Source organism: Hypanus sabinus, chromosome X1 (genome assembly GCF_030144855.1).
Source record: "Hypanus sabinus isolate sHypSab1 chromosome X1, sHypSab1.hap1, whole genome shotgun sequence".
NCBI classification, from domain to species: Eukaryota; Metazoa; Chordata; class Chondrichthyes; order Myliobatiformes; family Dasyatidae; genus Hypanus; species Hypanus sabinus.
Window position 1 is genome coordinate 38,835,009 of NC_082738.1, and position 21,845 is coordinate 38,856,853.

General features: G+C 39.7%; 1 protein-coding gene across 6 annotated transcripts in view; it reads right to left on the reverse strand.

The window, feature by feature from the left end:
- The window catches only part of raraa (retinoic acid receptor, alpha a), a 399,727-nt gene that overhangs the window by 46,588 nt on the left and 331,294 nt on the right, over window positions 1-21,845 (reverse strand). For all 6 annotated transcript variants that reach the window (XM_059956420.1, XM_059956421.1, XM_059956425.1 and 3 more), the window contains one exon: window positions 4,808-4,949. In XM_059956420.1, the coding sequence (XP_059812403.1) occupies window positions 4,808-4,949 (142 nt within the window). The remainder of the gene's footprint in view (window positions 1-4,807; window positions 4,950-21,845) is intronic.

Consider the following 21,845-nt stretch of genomic DNA (forward strand, 5'->3'; position numbering starts at 1 on the left):
ACATTGAAGAGAAAAGAAAGTGGGAGAGGGGACAATTTCTAAACATATGTAAATTAAACAACTCCTCATGGTAGGGTCAAGGAATTACTGCTCAAAGTGGCTTATACTCCTCCATAAGCTGTGCTATGCCACTATATCACCAAGAGCCTTATCACTGAGGTATACGTAATCGAAAGATATTGCTGTAACTTACCAGAAAAAGTTATCGACTGCCTAGTAACTTTTCAATAGCTGCACTTAGCTTTATCAGCAAATTAGTTTCCACTTTGCAACTTATTAATCTGCAGAATCTTACTGTTTCATTCTTTAATTGGTGGAGATTACTTTCAAAATTAAAAATAATTTATTTTTCATCACTCTTAATCAACCTTTCTCAATATCATATCCCGGTGAGTTATAATGAAATACTTACTGACTGGCTAGTGTAGTACAGTATACAGTTGCCTGACCTGTTCACATAGGGCTCTCTGTAGAGGGTGCTGTTGTGTTCAATGATTGGATGACAAGCACTTTCACAGCTCTCGCCCCTGGAAAGTCTATGGACAAGTAGGAGCTGAATGAATGACTGGCACTGTTAGTTTGCCAGTGACCAAGAAATCCAATATGCGTAATCTCCAAAATTTAGGATCCATTCCAGATCACAGGGTGGTAATATCAGTCCGTCACAAGAGGGGACTGTGCGATTGCCTCATCTTGGCATGAACGGGTTCACGTTACAGAGCTTAGCACTTGCAGCTGTGTTAAGGAAACCCAATGGACAGAGTTAATATTGTGTATTTGCTCTTTGCAGTGCTTCATTATTTGGTGATGTGGGCTGCTACTACCAAACACAGCCTCCTAAAAACCATCTGGCTTGACATCCAACTGCTCTCTGACCTGCCTGGAGCTAGGCAGGGGCCAGTGAAACAGAAATTTGTTTGTTTCCTAACAGCACTAACTTTTTTTTAAAAGAAAGCATTCTCCTTTTCCAGCTAATCATGAACAGTCAAGAGCTGGACCATCAGAATAAGGTTTATTATCACTTACATATGCCATTAAATTTGCAGGAGTACAGTGCAATATGCAAAATAAAATTATAAATTATTTTCACACTCTCTCTCTCTCTCTCTCTATATATACATAGTAAGTAGTACAGAAAGAGAAAAATTGTGAGGTACTATTCATGGGTTGGTTCATTGACAATGGAAGAGAAGAAGCTGTTCCTAAAATGTTGAGTGTGTGTCCTCAAGCTCCTGTACCTCCTCGCTGACGGTAGCAATGAGAAGAGAGCATGTCTTGGGTGATGGGGGTTTTAATGATGGATGCCACTTTTTTGAGACATTGCCTTTTGAAGTCCTTCATACTCATGAGGCTAGTGCCTGTGATGGAGCTGGCTGTGTTTGCAAACCTCTGCAGTTTTTTCCAGTACTGTACAGTGGTGATAATCCATACCAGACGATAATGCAAAACCTTGCAAAGCTTCAGGTTCCCAAGTCCAAAATTATTTAACAAATTGCTGCATGCTAAGAAATCTACACTGCAATTTTCGCCCATTTAAGCACTACAGAAGTAAATATGTTGGCCAGAATGCTAACATATATAGTAACAGGATTTTAAATTGCATTATTTCCTCCCCCTCCCCACCACAATCCATTTAACTTATCTATAACAAACATGGATACCTACCCAGAAATATCACTTCATACATCAGGTTTCATGCATTTCAGGCATCAACACAAAAGTAAATAATTTATTTACACACATTCCAACCATGTACCAGGATGAAGATCAGGAGAAGTAACGATTATTGATTATTCTTCTCCTCCTTAACTTAGAGTTGTCTAAGACAACAACTGCATCTGTGCCATTTGCCCTCAGATCAAATAATTCAGCACAAAGTAGATATAAACTCAATCTGGAGAAAAGAAATTTCATTATATTGGTGCTAGAAGACAGATTGGATGTTATGATGCTGGCAGCATCTGGCGCCTGGTTTTCAACTAAATGCTGAAATCCACACTGCCTTCTCTGCAATTTAAGTCAGTGAGGTGCTTTTGCAGCTCTTAATTTGTGCAGTAATTGAGTCATACAATAAGATCACTGCTTGACATGGAGTTGGGACTAGCAGGTATGAGAGCAAGCAAGCTGTGACTCCCGATGGAAAGGAAATGGCTGATGTTGAATCAGTAGGTCGGGCAGCATCCGTTGAAACGAGCAGTCAACGTTTCGGGCTGAGACGTTGACTGCTCGTTTCAACAGATGCTGCCCGACCTGCTGAGTTCATCCAGCTTTTGTACATGTTGATTTGACCACAGCATCTGCAGTGTACTTCGTGTTTGATGTTGAATCAGGACAGGACGGTTTGTTCCTACACTTTTTGTAATTCGGTCCACCCACTGTCCAAGCTGATGCAGAAGGAACTGCTGAACACAGCATCACTGCCCGTAGGTCAAGGACAGAGAAAATAAATGAGAGACCTGGAACACAATGCTAAAAACATAAAGAGTGGGTATTCTGAAAAGGTTTTTAAAAATGATTAGCTTTACTGTCACATGTACATTGAAACATACAGTGAAAAGTATCATTTGTGTCAATGACCAATACGTTCAAGGGGTATGCTGGGGGCACCCCACAAGTGTCACCATCCTTCCAGTGCCAACACAGCAAGCATGCCCACAACTTAAAGTACAGATTTTCTACTATAAATTATGTCTTCCTCCTCAAATTGGCCACCTTTGAGAAAATTCAAATAACTATATGATAGATGGAGCTGACAAATTAGCTTCTTTACGATTCTGACAAATGTTAAGTACCTGTAGGCAAAGCTCAATATGTACAAGACCATTTTAGGCTTCTTTAGGCAGAACTCATTTAATTTCCGTCATGGTTCAGTTAAGCAAGAATCTGACTGGAAGCTGCTTTGCAAAATGCCTAAAACTATTAGGCTTTCGTTCAGCAACACATTGCAACCTGTCACAAATTAGTGTTCTACTAAGTAGGAAAGGGGATTCTATGTATGGCTATGGGCATAAATTGGGAATACCAGCATTGCTGAAGATGGATCATTTGGGTCTCGTGACTAATCCTTTACAGTTCTTAACAAGATGAATTCCTTTCATGGTTAGCGCTATGATCTCAACTTCATTACAGCAGTTCTTATTACGAGGCTACTGCAGTGTAGCTGGTAGAGCTGCTGTCTTATGGCTACAGTGACTTGAGTTCAGTCTTGATCTCCAGCGTGGATTCCACACAAAAACACATGGGTTCTCGTCCACATCCCAAACATATGACAGTTGGTAGGATAATAAGCCATTGCTCCCTGTCTGGGTGCTAGAAAGGAACGTTTAGGTCTTGAAGTGACAAAGGCATAAAGGAGTCTTCAGGAACAGGATTATCTTGCAGACGAAACCAAGTGGTCTTTATGATGGAGAATAAACAGATTATAAAGATAAATAGTAAAGATTACCTTTATTTATCACATGTACATTTGACAATGTACATGTACTCACTGGAGTTTGAACAATGAGAGGGGGATCTCATTGAAACCTAGCAAATATTGAAAGTCCAACGTAGAGTGGACATGAAGAGGATTAGCGGGCAAGTCTATGACTGGGGGGACACAGCCTCAGGATACAAGGACATCCATTTAGAACAGAGATGAAAAGGAGTTTCTTTAGCCAGGGGATGCTGAAACTGTGGAAATTTTTTTTGCCACAGGTATCAAAGGTTCTGGGGAACAGACAGGATAATTGGGTTGAGAGGGTTAATAAATCAGCCATAATGGAATGGCAGAATAGACTCGATGGATCAAATGGCCTATATTCTGCTGCTACATCTTATGCTCTTATAGATTGCCCCAGGTATGTGGGTGAGTAGTAAACTCTGGAGGAGGGCTGAAAATTCACCAGAATGAAATACAATAAACATCTTGTAGATTGACTCTCTTTGGGAGCACAACAATACTTCTAGGAGACAGAACCAGTTACGTCAGGGATCTCCAGAACAATGTGAATTCACAAGGGATATGAGGGGTTCCTTGAAAAAAGAGTCTGGAGGTACGCTTGGGAACATGTCTGAGTTGGATGGATTGGCAAAGTGGGAAGAGAGACATGAGCTCCTCGAACTGGTTTGAGATAAGGATAAAGAGAGCAGGAGTAAGGGCCTAGTGGAAAGTTTGAGAGCTTTGAAAGGAATCTGAGGGTTCCCTTGCTCTCTAGAAGGAACCTAAAACACAGTTCGTTTGGAAAGACAGCAAATGTTTTCCTGGCTGGCAAAGGAGACTTCAGAAGGTGTAATAAAGGAATGATTAGAACAAAGAAACTAAGGCAGTAGAATACAAGAAGTAGGAGCAGCAGGAGGGCTAATGTCCTACCTCAGTACCATTTTCCTGTACTATTTCCCTCAATTCCTTTCATCTCCAGAAAACTATCACAATCTATAAATTGCAGACTGAACCACTGCAGGAATTTAGGATAGATAATTCCACAAGTCCCCCACCATCTGAGAGAAGACGTTTCTCCTCACCACAGTCCTGAGCAGCCTAATCCTCTTTTTGGGACTGTAACCCCAGGTTCTAGATTCTTCATCCAGGAGAAACAACATCCCCAACTCCAGCCCCGGAACAATTCCAATGAAGCCTTCTTCTCATTCCTCTAAGAAACTTGGTGAAAAGGCATAATAATGCATTTCACAAAATGCTTGCAATTTGGCGAACATCCGATTACTGCAAATCTCGCTGGTTCACTCTGTATTCCATCATTTTCACGCGACAGCAAAATCAAAATGTTAAGTGTAAGTTTGTCAAGTCAGATGGAGCACAGAAACTTACATTCCTTGGACATGCCAACTTCCAGGCACTTCTGCAGACGGCAGTACTGACACCGATTGCGGGTGACTTTGTTGATGATGCAGTTCTTATCTCTGTGGCAAGTGTATACCATGTTCTTTTGGATGCTTCTTCTGAAAAAACCCTGTAAGTAAACACAGAAAGAGAATAATATATTACTGCAGAGATGACAGACTAAATCACTAGGCAACCAGACAGTAGCATAGCGGTTAGTGCAACACTATCATAGCTCGGGGCGTTGGGAGTTGGTTGTTCAATTCCAACGTCATCTGTAAGGAGTCTGTACATGGACCCCATGGAATTTGTGGGCTTTCGCTAGGTGCTCCAGTCCAAAGACTGGTTAGCAGGTTAATTGCTCACTGTAAATTGTAACATGATTAGTCTGGGGTTAAATTGGGGGTTGCTGAGCAGCACAGCTTGAAGTGCCAAAAGGATCTATTCCACAATGTATCTCCATAAACAAACAAGCAACACCAAATCACTATTCCAAGGTGGGAAAATATTTCCTTCAAAGGTTCAGCTAGAAAGACAGCAGAAACTATGTTTCATATGCAGGGTTTACTTCTTTGTGGTGTAAAAGCTATCAGTGAACTTCCACTGCCGATATGACAAAACCCACACCTACAGTATGATATAATCCTTCACCTGCTTCATATAAAGGGTCAACCTGCCTTCAAAGAAATTTACATGTAACAGATGGGACACTGCCTGCAGACTGTTGTGCATCAGCCAGAGCATGGGCTACTTTGATTCCAATGAAAGGACTTTGTGCAGATGACAGCAATTCAAACAAACTCACAGAAGGCATAACTTGTAATTTGCTCTTCATAGTATAAGCTTCTCATGCAACACACACAAAATTCTGGAGGAACTCAGCAGGTCAGGCAGCATCTACAGAAATGAATAAACAGTCGAGCCGAGACCCTTCATCAGGACTGGGGAAAGAGAATATGTCAGAATAAAAAAGGTGAGCGGAGGGGGAAAGAGGATTAGCTAGGTGTTAGGTGAAGCCAGGTGGGTAGAAAAGGGAAAGGACTGGAGAAGAAGGAAGCTGATAGGAGAGAAGAGTGGACCATGGGAGAAAGGGAGAAAGACCAGGCACCAGAGGGAGGTGATAGGCAAGTGAGGAGAAGAGGTAGGATGCCAGAGTGGAGAATAAAAGAGGGATGGGGATGGAAATAAATTACCGGAAGGAGAAATCGACATTGATGCCATCAGGTTGGAGGCTACCTAGACAGAATGTAAGATGTTGCTCCACCACCTTGAGAGTGGCCTCATTGTGGCAAAAGAGGCCATGGACCAACGTGTTGGAATGGGAATGCAGATAGAAATTAAAATGGTTGGCCACTGGGAAATTCCACTTTCGGAGGATGGAATGAAGCTGCTTGACAAAGCAGTCCCCCAATTTTAGTCTGGTTTCACCAATGTAGAGAAGGTTACAGCAGGAGCACTGGATACAGTAGATGACTCCAACAGATTCGCAGGTAAGTGTTGCCTGGTAAGACTCTTTGGGGCCCTGAATGGAGGTAAGCGAGGTGGTGAATGGGCAGGTGCATCATTTCTATTGTTTGCAGGAGTATGGGCCAGGAGGGAATTAGTGGAGATACAAATGGTCAAAGGAATCACAGAGCAAAACAGAGGGGGGTAGTGGGAGACAAAGATGGGTTTGGCGGTAGGATCCTGTTGAAGATGGCAGAAGTTACAGATAATGATGTGTTGGATGTGGAGGCTCATACCCATGGTAATTGTTAGGTTTATAAAAGATGCCAGTATACAGTTTGTTTCCAGAGATGGAGACAGAAAGGTTGAGAAAGGGGAGAGAGGCGTCAGAAATGGACCAAGGGCAGGGTGGAAGTTGGGGGCAGCAATAATAAAATTGACGAGCTCAGCGTGGGTGCATGCAACAGCACCAATGAATGCAGTTGTCAATGTAGCAGAGGAAGAGTTGGGGTGCATTACCAGGGAAGGCTTGGAACATGGACTGTTCTATGTAGCCAACGAAAAGGTGGGCAAAGCTGGGGCCCATGTAGGTACTCATGGCTACTCTTTGAGTCTGGAGAAAGTGGTAGGAGCCGAAGGAGAAATTGCTGAGGGCGAGGATCAGTTCCACCAGATGGAGGAGGGTGGTGTTGGAGGGGAACTGGTTGGGTCTTTTGTTGAGAAAGAAGCTGAGAGCTTAAGGACTTATTGATGGGGGATAGAAGTGTATATGAAAATGAGGTGGTCAGGGCCAGGGAGCTGAAAGTTATTGAGGAGATCGAGTGCATGTTAAATGTAATGGATATAAGTGGGAAGGGACTGAACCAAAGGGAGAGAACAGGGTCGTGGAATACGGAACGATTTCAGTGGAGCAGGAGGAAGTAGAGACAATGGGCCCCCGATCAGTCATGCTTGTGGATTTTGCGTAAGAGGTAGAAACGAGCAGCGTGGGGGAAAGGAACTATAAGTTTGGTGGCAGTGTTCATGTATCCGAATTAATGCTTTTCACTGATACATCAACAGGTTATATTATGTATATAGGCAAATTTCTTCAATAATAGATAAACTGCAAATAAAAAATATCAATATCTCTATAAAATATCCCTAATAAGGCAACATAGAATTGCCCTTTATTATTTAGCTTTAGAGTTAGTTGCTAACCCTTATGAATGTCAATCAACGTATGAGTGAGATGCTGTCACCAACCTCAGGACCAGGATGGGAAAGTCAACAATAGCTCTAAAGAAAAAGATTATCTTTGTCATATGTACATCATAACATACAGTGAAACGTATTGTTTGCGCCAAATACTGACACTGCTCGAGGATGTGTTGGGTCAGCCCACAAGTGTCACTATGCTTCCTGTGCCAACATAGCATGCCCACAACTTACTAAGCCTAACCCAGATGTTTTTTGGAATGTGGGAGGAAATCAGAGTACCTGGAGGTAAATCCACTTGGTTACAGAGAGAATGTACAAATCACTTGCAAAAACTGAACTCGAATCTTCTAGTTGCTGACACTGTAAAGCATTGCGCTAACTACTACGCTTCTGTGCCACCCCATTCTTTACTCTTGATACCGAGTCAGTGAGCATAAATGGAAGAGCTCACACACAAATACTTGGTGTGGGCAATATCAGACTTTGCCCTGAGATTTCTGTTTGTTACTAGCTCAATACCAATAGAAAGTTGACTGATTATCAGTACGGCACACAGCATCAACATCAATTCTACAAAGCAACATGATGGTTTTCTCTAATATATTCTCAAATTCTTCCACCTATGGTATTGTGAACAAGCGGAAAATCCGACAAGGAAATTTAACTTTTATTATGTGTGCCAACGGGAAAGAGAAATAGACAAAAAACAGATGCTAAATCAAATTAGTCCATAATCATGGAACTACATGTGGTTAACATCAGCTGCTCTGAAACTCCATCTCACTGGTATTTGTTTTTGCCTTAACAATGAAATTAAACAAAATAAAGAATTATAGGTCAGAGATTATAAAATAAATTGAATATTTTTATATTTGGTAAGTCATTCAGGAATATAATAGCATTCATCCATGTTACCTCCCAGTCAAGCAGAAAGTTAACACTCTTTAGCAGTTTCTCATGTGAAGACAAACCACCTGGGTAAGGCATTCAACAACGACCAGTGAAACTAAACATTTACCCCATGCATAATGTTATTTTCTTACAGTTCTACTTTCTTGTACATTCTTGATTTCAGTTTCTTTACTTCTTTGCCAGGGAGTCTAACAGTACAGCCACAGGCCATTTGGCCCACCATGTCAACCGCTGCACATATCTAGCAATATTCTGGGCCAGTAGTGCTCAGTAATGGTTTCTGTCTTGGCTAGCATGACATGATGGGCCAAATACTCTCCTGTTCTGCAGAAACAGAAAATAGCAGTAGCTCTATTCCATCATTCACGATAATTATAACTGATGGCCCATATCAGCGTCACGTTTCTTCCTTCCTCACCACTTTGCTTGGCCTCTTTAGCATTAATAGATTTACTGCTTTCGTGAATATGTTTAATGACTCGGCATTTCCAATAAAGACATTTCTGATCATGGTTCTAAATCAGGCGTTTCCAATCTGGGGTCCACAGACTCCTTGCCTAATGGTATTGGTCCATGGCATAAAAAAGGTTGGGAACCCCTGTTCTAGAATGTACACCCCATATGCCAGGGTTGTGTCCTCGAGTTCCGGACTCGCCAGCCATTGACAAATTTATTCTACAACTTGTTCGTCTAGCTTTGTTAACATTTTAGATATTTGCATGAGATCCCTTGTTATTCCTCCAGACTCAAATGGATACAGGCCAAATGAACCCGATTTCTCTTCATCTGTCAGTTATATCATTCTAAGAATCGATCTATTTACCCTCATTGCATTCTCTCCATGGAAAAAAAAGCTTCCTTAGAGCAGACCAAAACTGCTCACAAAACTCCAGATGTGGGTCCCCACAGCTGCAAGATATCCTTGCTCCTGAACTCAAAACCTCTTACAACAATGGCCTCGTGAAGGGCCTTTGACCTGAAATGTTAACTCAGGTTTCTCTTCTCACAAATATGGTCTCACTTGCTGAACATTTCCAATATTTTCTGGTTTTTATCCAGCACACCATTTGCCTTCCCAGCTGCTTATTACACCTGAAAGCTGCTTTTAGCCATGTCTTTAAGGACATAACTATATGCAGATCTTTGTTGCACCTTTTGTTTTCCCAATTTACTCAACTTGTCTATGTCATATTGGAGCCCCTCTGCATCTTCCTTACAGCGCCCACCGCCCCCCATCAGCTTTATGCTGTCAGAAACATTGGAAATGTCACATTTAACACCCTCATCCAAATCACTTGCGAATAGGTGAGACCCAAGCACCTGATCTCTGTGGAACCTGACTAGTCACTGCTTGCCAGCTGGAAAAAGACCCATTTATATCAACTGCCCATTTCTGAAAGTCAGTCAATGGCGTATAATGCTCCAAATCCATGTACTTTAATTCTGCACACTAATATATTGAACAGGGCCTTCTCAAAGGCCTTCTGAAAGCCAAAACACACCATGCCAGGCAAAGTAACAGTTCAGCACAGATTAGATGGGATGTAGGGGCTGTTTCTGTGCTTTAGAGCTCTATGGCTGACATCCACTGGAACTCTATTTTACTTGCTACATCCTCAAAACCTCCAGTAGACTTAATAGGTATGTTTTCCCCTTCATAGACTCATGCTGAATTTCTCCAATCCTGATAATGCTATCCAAGACTTCTGCTAGGATGTCTTTTATAATAGATTCTAGCATTATGGTGGCCTTGTATAGAGATGAATATGAAGGGCGTAGATAAGGAGAATGCCCAGTCAAAAAAAACTAAAACTGAGGGCACAGGTTTAAGGTGAGGGGGAGAGATTTAAAAACATGGATAGGAAAGGTTGGAGGGTTATGGGCTAAATTCAGGCAAATGAGACTAGCTTAGATAGGCACATTGGTCAGCATGGCAACTTGGGTTGAAGGGCCTGTTTCTGTACTATATTTATCGATGACTCTATCACAGTCCTTGTCCCATACTTGGCTCTTTGGAAGCTAATGCATCCGTCCTCCACCTTTTCAGACACAAGGGTAATCCTACTTCAGAGGTGCAGCAAAAACAAAGTGTCTGTTGATGTGCTTTGAAAATGTCTTGACATGTGTTACCATGATGATTAGACTATCAGTCATATGTGCATCAAAACATTGAAACATATAGTGAAACGTGTCACAGGAACCATGCGGCCACAGGGAGAACATCCTTACAGACAGCAGCAGGAATTGATCTATGCTACTGTGCCGCTTGAGGTGTGATATAAATGAAAGTTACTTTTACCTCTTTGCAAGGCTATCATGTGCAAAACACAAGATATTTTTCTTCTCCACACTGCAGTATAACTGAATACAACAAGACTGACCCTCAGAGCCTGTGTAGCTAGGAAGTTTTCCCAAAGGGCTGCAAGTATTTGGCAGTTGTGGTCACCATACCCAATTTGTGTCACTGGCAGGCAATAACCTCACCAGCAGCACGAACTTGGAAAATTGGCTCAAATATTTGTGCATTCCTGCCTCTACTTCCCAAGTAGGCTGACCTCATTGCAGACAGCTGTTTTCAGTGGGCTGTCAATAGGACCAGATTCTTGCAAATCCGTTAGGCAGCTGTCTGTAGCCAGTGCTGAATATTTTCTTTAACAAATACGTTGAATATGGTTACTGATAATTTACATTCCCAATTCATCCAGAAAGCTTCTGATAATTACACACCTGGCCTAATTTAATTCCCATTGAGGCAAAGAGCTTTTCTGCAGCAAATAACTTCCCCTTAATTCCTCTGCCTAGATCCGAATCCAATATTCAAATCCAAAATCGACATCTAAACAGACAAAAGATGCTGCCAAGAGTGCTAATTTTTCAACTACTCGGCACATTATATATGGTTAGCTCAGTCCGCTGCCAAATTTCCTCTACACACTTTAGCATATTTTTAAGATATATTGCCAATCTTCTGGGAGCTTTCAAATGGGCAGCTCAAAACAACATCTGCTGCTACCCATCAATTGTAATATAATTTTAGGTTGCAGGTGTTTTATCCTTTTATTCTCCCTTCCAACCTATTCTAAAGGCACATACATTTTCCCATGAAACAGCCTACACAGTAAGCTTCCAAGGGGCTAATTGACAAAAATCTCTATCAAAACTGGTCCTGCTCTCAACAAACATCCAAACAGTGACTTTCTTGTAAAGTCAAGACAAAACTGGGTACCTGGATTAATTCAGCACAGCCCTGGATAATTGATAATTAAGTAAATTATCTGAGACTACAGGATTGTTTTAGTGCGCATTTCTAAATCAACTTTACTAACTGGACAATGGGGGCAAAATATGGTTCATGCTATTTTCTCATTTTGCTGCAGCCATAATTGCTGATTCAAGATTCACAGCATATAGCCTTCTAAAGGATTTTAAAAATCAACTTTAACATGAAATTTACTTCAAATTGAGTTTGGTTGGAAAGGCCAAGCCAAGAGCCCCACAGCCTCTCCCAGAAGGACTTTTTAGCTAGCTAGCTGACACAGTCAGCAGATGACAACTTCCCGAAACTTTCAAGTGGGTTGGCGAGTCCCAGTACACAATTTGTCAGCAATGGAGTGGAATTCATCCTGCAGAAGCATCTCATTCATCACTGACCCTAATCTTTGTCTTCAAAACTGTTTTCTTTTAACTCTTAGGACCTCTTCCACGCGGTCCTGCCTTTAATGACGTTGTATGGGTTGAACTAAGGAGCAAACAGATTAGTGGGATTATATTACAAATCTGCAAATAGTCCAATGTAGATTAAACAGTGGTGGAGGGAAAAACGTGTGTGTGAGTATGAGTGCAAGTGTGTGTATAGTTGTGAGAGTGAGACAGGGTCTTTAGAAGACAGCCAGTGAAATAAAGCAAGGAATCAATATACTTGGCCGTGTCTGCAGCCATCTACCTTTGGCAGAAGAATCTGTCCACAATAACTTTGAGAAAAGTGAGCACTGTACTGTCCTTGTCGAGACAAAGTCCCATCTTCACAAAGTTGTGTTATGCTGCACCATAATTATGCTAATGGGACAGATGCAGAACAGAATTGCCAGCTCAAGTCTGGGTATCTCGAGATGCTATAGACCATGTAGAAGCAACAGAAATGTACACTACCACAATCTGCAGGCTCAAGTAGTATATCATTCACTCTACCATTGGTATCAAGTCAAGGTTAATCACTCCGGTCCCCTTAATCTACCAGAATAGCCATACAGAAGTTATTTCCCCAAATTATTTCTCTGCATATGAAAACAAAAGTCACAGGCTGAGCTCTGAATCAAAGCCTTCAGTGCTGGCATAACATGATCCAATGAAATGAGGCTACGTACTGCTGAAGAAAGCTGCCAAGCCACAAGCTTTACGGACTACTTGTTTCAGCTAGAACACCTGTATCAGCATGAAAAGTTCACAAAGTGCAGACGTTGCTCTTCCCATACTTTATCAGAAGGTAGCTATTTACAATCTCTTTCAACATAATGTGGCTGCTTCAAATACCTGACGTAATGTCAATGGTGTAATCAGACTGTTGCAGAATTAACTTCCCAGGTTCTTTGCTTCACTCATTCTTGTAATTCAGATATAAATGTAATTATTTCTGTAACTCTTAATAGTGGAGTTATCTGCAGTGGAGAGTAGTGGGAAACATCGAATGACAAATTAATCAGAACATTTGTCATTAGAGATCGTCAGCTTTTGTAAATTTTGATTTTGCAGAATATCAAATATAAACCTTTGTATTATAATAATTAATTAGTTGCAGCAAAAGTCAAGGAATAAGCAGTTTAATCCGGTATCTGGGTGACTGCCCATGTTTGCTAACTTGACCTTGACTCGAAATGCGAGTGTCATTTGTACAAATGAACATACAAGTGAGCAGCAGGAATAGAACACTTGGCCCTTTACATTTGCTGTATTTAATCAGATCACAGCTGATCTGATTGCAATCTCAATTTCACATCAGTAACTTTTCACATTTTTCCTTATCTATCTTACTCTGCCTTAAATTGGCCACCCCTTATACTTAAGTGGTGATTCTTGGATTTGCATTTTTCCTTAAGAGGGAACGCCCTTTCCACACCAATCACCAGGAACTTCCATGTTTCAATAAAGCCACCTCTCACTCTACTAAAGTCCAGTAGATACAAGCCTAGTCTGCCCAACCTTCCTTCATAAGATAACCCACCTGTTCGAGCTATTAGTGTAGTAAATGTTCTCTGGACTATTTGTACAATTTTTTATGCTTCCTTCACCAGAGTAGGAAAAAAGTGCAATAAGGGACTAGCACAACAGAACATTTTTAAATTATATTGCGCCTACAGATGGAGGAAACATTCACCCAACTAGTTTAACAAGAGTATTCAAAGTATTTGGTAACCTAAGGCTTCCTTCACCAGAGTAGGAAAAAAGTGCAATAAGGGACTAGCACAACAGAACATTTTTAAATTATATTGCGCCTACAGATGGAGGAAACATTCACCCAACTAGTTTAACAAGAGTATTCAAAGTATTTGGTAACCTAACTACTGAACACAAAGAAACTTCCTTGGGCGTTATAATTTACCTGGAGCTATTAAAATATTTATATTTGCAAGACATTTTCTTTTCCTTGTCAGTTCCAGATATGAAGTATATGGGGTTGGACTTTTTACTCTAATGTCAAGGTCAACCACTTGACAGGTGATCACTTTTACAAGACTCAGCCTATCAGCTTTTCCTCACTGTCAAAACACAGCACTCCATTGCTGTCAAGAGCAATTTAAATCTAAGCAACTGCAATGAAACCAGGAAAGCTAACACAATCAAGTCTAAATAATAGTCACAGCTGGCTATTGAACATGGGCCTGAAGAATAAACATGTTCAGCACTACTGGTAAGGTTAACCAATAGCAACTGACAAACAAAAGTCACTTTGCTTTAATAGGTTTAGCAGCACTTCAGCCGATGTGTATAGATACAATCAAGGAGCTTAATTTACTACGCTTCAGAATCTTCTGGTTTAAAATTTATCAACATACTGAATTAAGACTGACAATGAAAAAGCAACCAATATATAAATATTCAGAAAGGTTCTTGAGTGTAGTATCAGATGTGGAACTGTCAAACAGTGGTGAAGAACTGATTACAGAAATGAAGAAAGGTCACGCTGTCTTGCCCCCAATAATGCAAACTTTAAGGACTTCAATTGACTTAGGAACATCAGCTTTGTTCCTCCAGCATGGCTAAGCTTCCATACGGTTTCTAAATATACACAGCTTAAGCCTGTGACACATTTGACCTGTGGCACGGAATAGCAGAAAAGCCAATTACTCTGTATTTTCCATTTAAAGTACAAACACGTCTTTAAACAGATCGCAGTCCTTATAACAGAGTTAATTATAAACTACTCACCAGAATCTCTACCTTCTTCTCTTCCAATTACCTGATGAAAACATAAGGGACAGAAACAGGCAAAGGAACCTGGCCCTTTGAGCCACACTGCTGCTCAAAAGACCATGCCTGATCTTTCATTCAGGTCCACCTTCGCTGATTTACTCAAAATCTAAACTCTAAACTCTAATCTAAGCTTGACTTGAGTACATCCATGGCCAAGTACCAACAGTGTCTGGGATTTAGAAATCTAAAGATTCACAACAACAGCAACAAAAGCATTTCCCGTCAGCTCGATACAAAATTGCCACGTCCCTCTTCAAGTTTTAATCACTCCACTGAATCTTCCCTTCATTGATAAATTATCCATTTCTTCATGCAGCTGTGAAGTACCTTATAATATTTTTCTGTGATAAGGGCACTAAATAAGTAATACTTGTTTTTTTGGCTGGTCTTGCCACCTCTTAAGGATTGGTAGGTTTACGAGCAATCTTAAGAGATATTCCCTTTAACTGTATGGTGCAACTTGGAGTGGGCAGCAAATTGTATGCAAGGGGGATACCACTCGTATCCAGTTCTTGGATCAACTAAGTAGCAACACTGATAGTAGAACAGATATGCAAAAATTTGTGTTGCCATCGCATGGCTTCAGCTACACAGGTTCGATCCTGACCTTGGATGTTGTCTACAGGGAGTTCACATATTTCCTCCGTGACTTTGTGGATTTCCTCAAGGTGTTCAGGTTTTCTCCTACATCCCACAGATGTGCTGGTTAATTGGCCACGGTCAATTATCCCTTTGGGTAGGTTAATAGCAAAGTAGGTTCAAAGGGAAGCTGATAAAAATGAGTGAGAGGGAATGACCTACAGGTGTATAGGGAAGTAAGCAGAGATGGAATGAGACAAAAGGGATTGCTCCACTGTGAGCCAGTGTAGACTTGATGGACAGAATGCTTTGCTCCCACGTTATTATTAGTATAAGACTGTCACAAAACTGACAAGGATATTGTGGACTGTAGGCAAAAATAGTGAAAATCAAAGAAAAAATCATTACTAATAGTTTATATATATTATAGATCTTGAAAAATTCTCTATCAAGCTAACTTACAATACCAATTGATCAACTCTGTAATGATATTCATACTTTGTGCCTGGGAAAATGCATTACAAACAGCCTTAAAAGGATTATCCTTTTGTAACGCTACACTACAGAAAAGTGCAAAGTATGGAACCAAATGTCTTGATGGACATATCAGAAATGTATAAAAGTCAGACTCTAGACACCAAAAAAGTTCACCTAACTTGCTATCTAAAGTCAGGGGTTAAGACTACAAAAGACTCAAGAATATTAACCTTGTATCTCTATCACTTCCTGAACAAGACTCCATTAACAGTTGCTTGTTTGGATCTTAATGTCTTGAGAAACACAAAAACACTGCAGTTGACTTAGGGTAAACACATCTGCAATTCCAGTGCAGTAAACCACTTCCATTCCCTTCCCTTACACTAAACAAAGTATTTTTAACATGACTGCTTCCCACTGATCCAAGATGTCTCATGGGATTCCTTGCTTAATTGTATATGTCCCATATATTTTTGTTTCTCCATGACACTTCCCTTTCGCACATGGTGTACTCGGAAGGCATCAACTCTGCTTCACTGTTATCATGTCGGACGTGACTGAGACAAAAGCATTAAGATCCAATTTAAATGAATTCATATCAAAGGAGGAAAAAGACACAAATAACACTTTGGAGTTAGATTTATGAGAGCTTTGCCTTCAAAGTATTCTGTATTTCATTACACAGTCTTCATTCCTGTTTTTTTTAAATTACTCAATTTACACATTTGCTTTAAAATGCATGGATTTTATACTGATGTGCATGATATAAAGCACACACACTTGGGCCCAAATGACACAGTTCAATCCATGCTAAGATATTCAGTTTTCTTAGATCTCTACTCCTCCCGCTCATAATTTCACCCTGACCAGCAGTGAAATCTGAAATGCTATTTCTAGCATAAATAAGAGAAATTTGGATAGGTACATGGATGGGAGAGGTATGGAGAGAGCTATGGACATGGTGCAGGTCAATGGGACTAGAGATTAATTATTCAGCATGGATTAGATGGGCCAATGGGCCTGTTTCTGTGCTGTATGACTCTATGACTATGACATCTTCAAAAACAATGATCTTTCTGTAAGATATTCCACCCATACTGCATTTTCAACAGGAACTTTACCTTCATATTTGTATAAAGTTGCTGAAATGACCATTTCATCATTTTTTCAGGTAATGGTTTCTTGGTCTAAAACAGGGGTTCCCAACCTGGAGTCCACAGACCCCTTGGCTAATGGCATTGGTCCATGGCATAAAAAAAGGTTGGGGACCCTAGCCTAAGAGATAATGCCACATGAGAGTCATAAACAAATACAGATCCGCTGACTGCAGGTGTCATCAAAGCCACACAAAACGGACATTTCTGATAATGAATCACACGATGAGGATCACAAGACCCATAAGACACAGGAGCAGAATTGGGCCATTCGGCCCACTGAATCTGCTCCGCCAATCCATCGTGGCTGACTCTGTTACCCTCTCGACATCATTCTCCTGAGTCCTCTTGTCTTAGACTTCCTCACTATTAAAAACACCCTCTTCACATCCTTTCTATCTAGGCCATTCAATGTTTCAATGAGACCCCCCCCCCCACCACACTCATTCTTCTAAACTCTAGTGAGTAAAATCAATGACAGAAATCTTTAGTTTGCTTTTCTTCCTTTCACTACCAGTTCTGAGTAAACCTTGAAAACACCAAGTTCAAATCCATTAGATCAGCTAATTTAATACTGTACATCAAACCTAGAATATTCCGTGTCTGTCTGGCTCTCAAGGGGCAATTTAGTTTGCTATTGAAGGAAAAATTGTACTGAGAGCTCTCAGCCCCAAAATGTTAGCTTATGTCAGCCATAACTTAGCGGTAGCATTTTTACGTGCCAGAAATAGAAAAAACAAAATATAATTAGGATAAATAAATCTCCAGAATTTGAAGCCTTCCACACCAAAATATTAAAAATGGTAGATAAAGAAACTGTAAATACTTTCCACTTATTTTTAAAAACTCTTTGTGTGGGAATTCAGCTATCAGAAAGGTAAATTGCTTCTCCAATGAAGAAGCGAGAAAAGAAACAACAGAACTACAGGTTTGTTTGCTGCAGAATTACTAAAATCCATACTTGGCTTGGGTTCCCATGAGTATCAAAGGCTGACAGGTGATTTGTACTTAAGTTAAAAGACTCTTTGGTGGGAAGCTCAAGAATAAGTGGCATAACTTTAAAGTTAAAGACAAGCTCTTAGTAGTAATCAGAAAGTACTTAATACAAAGAGACAAATAAAAACCTCGAATTTTCATCATAATAGAATAACATAGCAGTTAGTGTAATGATATTACAGTGCCAACTGAAAGATCGGGTTTCAATTCCCGCCACTGTCTGGAAAGAGTTTGCACGTTCTCCCTGTAACTGTGTGGGTTAGCTCTGGGTGCTCCAGTTTCCAACCACATTCTAAAGAAGTGCAATGTTAGGGTTAGTAAGCTGTGAGCATGCTACACTGTGCCCCAGCACATCTTGGACTGTGTTGACCCAAACTACGCATTTCACTGTATTCTTTGATGCACAAGTGACAAAGTTAATCATACCTTAATCTGAATTTTAGAGTGTATCAGTCACAATACAACTAAATGATGGAACAGACTCAAGAGGCTGTCTATTCCCTTTCTTAACATTCACATGTTCTCACTTCAGTGGCTTTAAACACAGAAGCTGATATCTGACCGCAACACAGAGATTGTATTGCTCTGTCTAAAGCCTTTTGGATGAAATATTAGATGATGTTTGGTTTCTCAGATGCTAACAAGAAATCCCAAGCTTTGAAGAAGAGCAAGAGCATTATCCCACTGTACTGTCAATACTTATCCTTCAACTGATGAAACCGATTATTTGCTTATTGTTTGTAATTTTGTTGGTTGGGCTCTTACAGTTGTGCATGTATAGATCATATCTAAAAAAGTACTGCATTTACAGCCAAGTGATTTGGCTACTCTGAACAAAAACAAAATGGCCTTGTACTAATACAAGACTGTAGTCTTCTATTGGTATTGAATTATTATTTCCACATGTAATGAGACACAGTGAAAAACTTTTGTCTTGCAAGCCATTCATTCAGAAATACAAATCCTTTGAGGTAATATAAAGTTGAAAGATCGAATTTATTATCAAAGTACATACATTTCACCTTACACAAACCTGAGATTCATTTTCTTGCAAGTATTCACAGTAGATACAAAGAAATACAATGGAATCAAAGGAAAACTACATACAAAGACAGACACCCAGTATGCAAAAGATGACAAACAGTGCAGATACACAAAAAGCCCCACAAATAATAAATAATACTCAGAACATAAGTTGTAGAGCCCTTATAAATGAGCCCATATGTTGTGAAATCAGTTCAGTGTTGAGGTGAGTGAATCTGTCCACACTGGTTCAGGAACGTGATGGTTGGGGGGTAATAACTGTTCCTGAACTCTGGTCAAGAGGAAGGCAATAACAGAAAGCAGAATATAAAGTGAAAATGCAGTGCAGGTAGACAAAAAGGTGCAAGGGCTATGACAAGGTAGATTATGAGGTCCAGAGTTCACCTTTAACATACAAGAGACTTGAACAGATAGATTCTAAAAGTAAAACTTATTAGAGAGATATAAAACTTATGCATGCCACAAGCAGCCATAATATCCACACTTGCAGAAGCCAATGGAGAACATTCAAGAGGAGAAAATGTGATTTACTCTCTTCCCTTCCATATCCAGGGATGTGTACCCAGTGCATCACCCAACAGCTATCCTTGTTACAATCAACCTTCACATCTGAATGACCTAGTACATATGCACGAAAGAAATTGTGAAAAATAAAGGATCTGCCATGATAAGAAGACTGCGAGTTAAACAAAGAAGCCAAATCACAATATAAGATACTGCAGGAACACAATATAAAATACGGTAGGAAGATGCTAATAAGCTTTAACCTCAAGGACAGGCATGTGAGCAGACTGTAGAATATCACATGATAGCAAAGGTTTTCCTTATTTGGAAATAATTCAAGCTACCAATGAAAGGGTATGATTGTGGAACTAGCAGGAGTCTCCAAAAAGCATTTACAGAGGATATAAGGACACGCTGTTCTATATTTCTATATGTGTATGTGTTGTTTTGCACTACTGAGTCCCTCAGTTTGAGGCTATATTTCATTAAAATCACGGTACAAAATGATCTGAGTTAACAGACAGATCAAATTCTTTAATTATGAATACTGGCTCTCTGCAGCTGGCGACTGTAAACAAATAATCTAATGATCGAAAATGCCTCTGCCTAAAGATGTGGAACTCTACTGTTAATTGGCAACTACAATTCATAACAGAAAATCAATAACTTTATCAGATATGAAAATAGTGAATTGTTGATTACAAAGAGAATGATTGAAGTTATTATATTTAGTTTTGGACTACTCAATTATAATTCAAATCTAAAGTAGTCTAGCTAAATGTTTGTCAACAGTGAAAGCCAGCTAAGATTGTGCCCCTTTAACTCTTGATAGATTTAATGTTGTGGCATTTTGACTCATGCAATTTGTCTCCTTTTAAAGAAATTGGATAAACTCATTTGCACTAAATGTATTGGATTAGTCAGTAATAAAGCTTTGGAGTTTGGTGATTGATTGGTGAAAAAAGGATCTCCCAGTTCCTGGGTTTTTCTGCTATCCTTGGTAAGTAACCAGAGATTGTGTGATTGTGTCAAACTGACTGCACCAAACACCACGTTTATTCCAAAGAATTAAAGAAATAAGGGTTACTGGATTGTTCCTAAGCACAAAAGAATAAATACTTGAGCAGAACTTAGAGATGAATTTTAAACAGATTACAATATAGGCAATTTCTTGTATTTACATGAAATATGCTTCGATTTCTTTAGTCATAGAACACTACAGCACAGAAACACTACCAGTGCCTCATCTAATCTGTGCTAAACCATTAATCTGCGCTGAACCATTAATCTGCCTGGTCCCATCCATCAACCTGCAACCAGACCATCGCCCTCCATACTCCTCTCATCTACGTGTCTATCCAAATTTCTCTTGTAATCATTAATGTAAACAAAACTTCTGTCTTCTTCAACAAGATTTGCTTTCACAAATATACAGAAGTTAAAATAGTAAAGCTGACAATCAACTATTAGCTTCTAGTATTTTGAAGAGATTTGCACTTCTTAAGAATTCAAATTTATTGTGATGTCTTTCCGAGGTGTTGTTGTTGAAGGTACTGATAGCAAATACTCTTCTACTTCCTTGGCAAATGGTGGAGGAATCTTAATCATTTTTGGCTGGAAATTATTTTAACAAAGTTCATGTGCATTTGATTCAGCAAATCACATGATTTAAATGTGCAATTTTCAGTTAAATTGTTGCTGTAAGTTTTATATAACTCAGGAAGATACACTATACTACTTTTAAAACACAAGGAGATAAAAGTTAAAAGGATAATTGGGAGAGCAGAGAGAGGCTGATGCCTTGGTGTGAATCAATTCACACTCTCTCTAATCACTCCTTTATTTGCATAAAGCAAATACAAAGCTGATGTTGTGGTGATTGACTGCACCATCCCACTCCCAAAGGTCTTCAAAGTTTGTTTTGCTAAGAGATAATTAATTGGTTACTTCTCCTAAGATTTGAATAACTATAAATCAGTATTTTACTCAGGTGTAATGCTGAATGTGAAGACATCATACTGCATTAGCAATATTTTTTATAGAAGCTAAATTTACGTAGGTATTTCATGTTACAGCTTCTTCCCCCAGCTACATATATTTCTTATTGCAATTCACAGATTTTATGTATTGCAGCAAAACAACAAATTGCACAATATGTACCAGCAATATTAAACCTGATTCTGATTAAATAAAACACTTGAAGGGCAAAATACATAAATTGGTAAATTAGTTTTATCATTGTCACA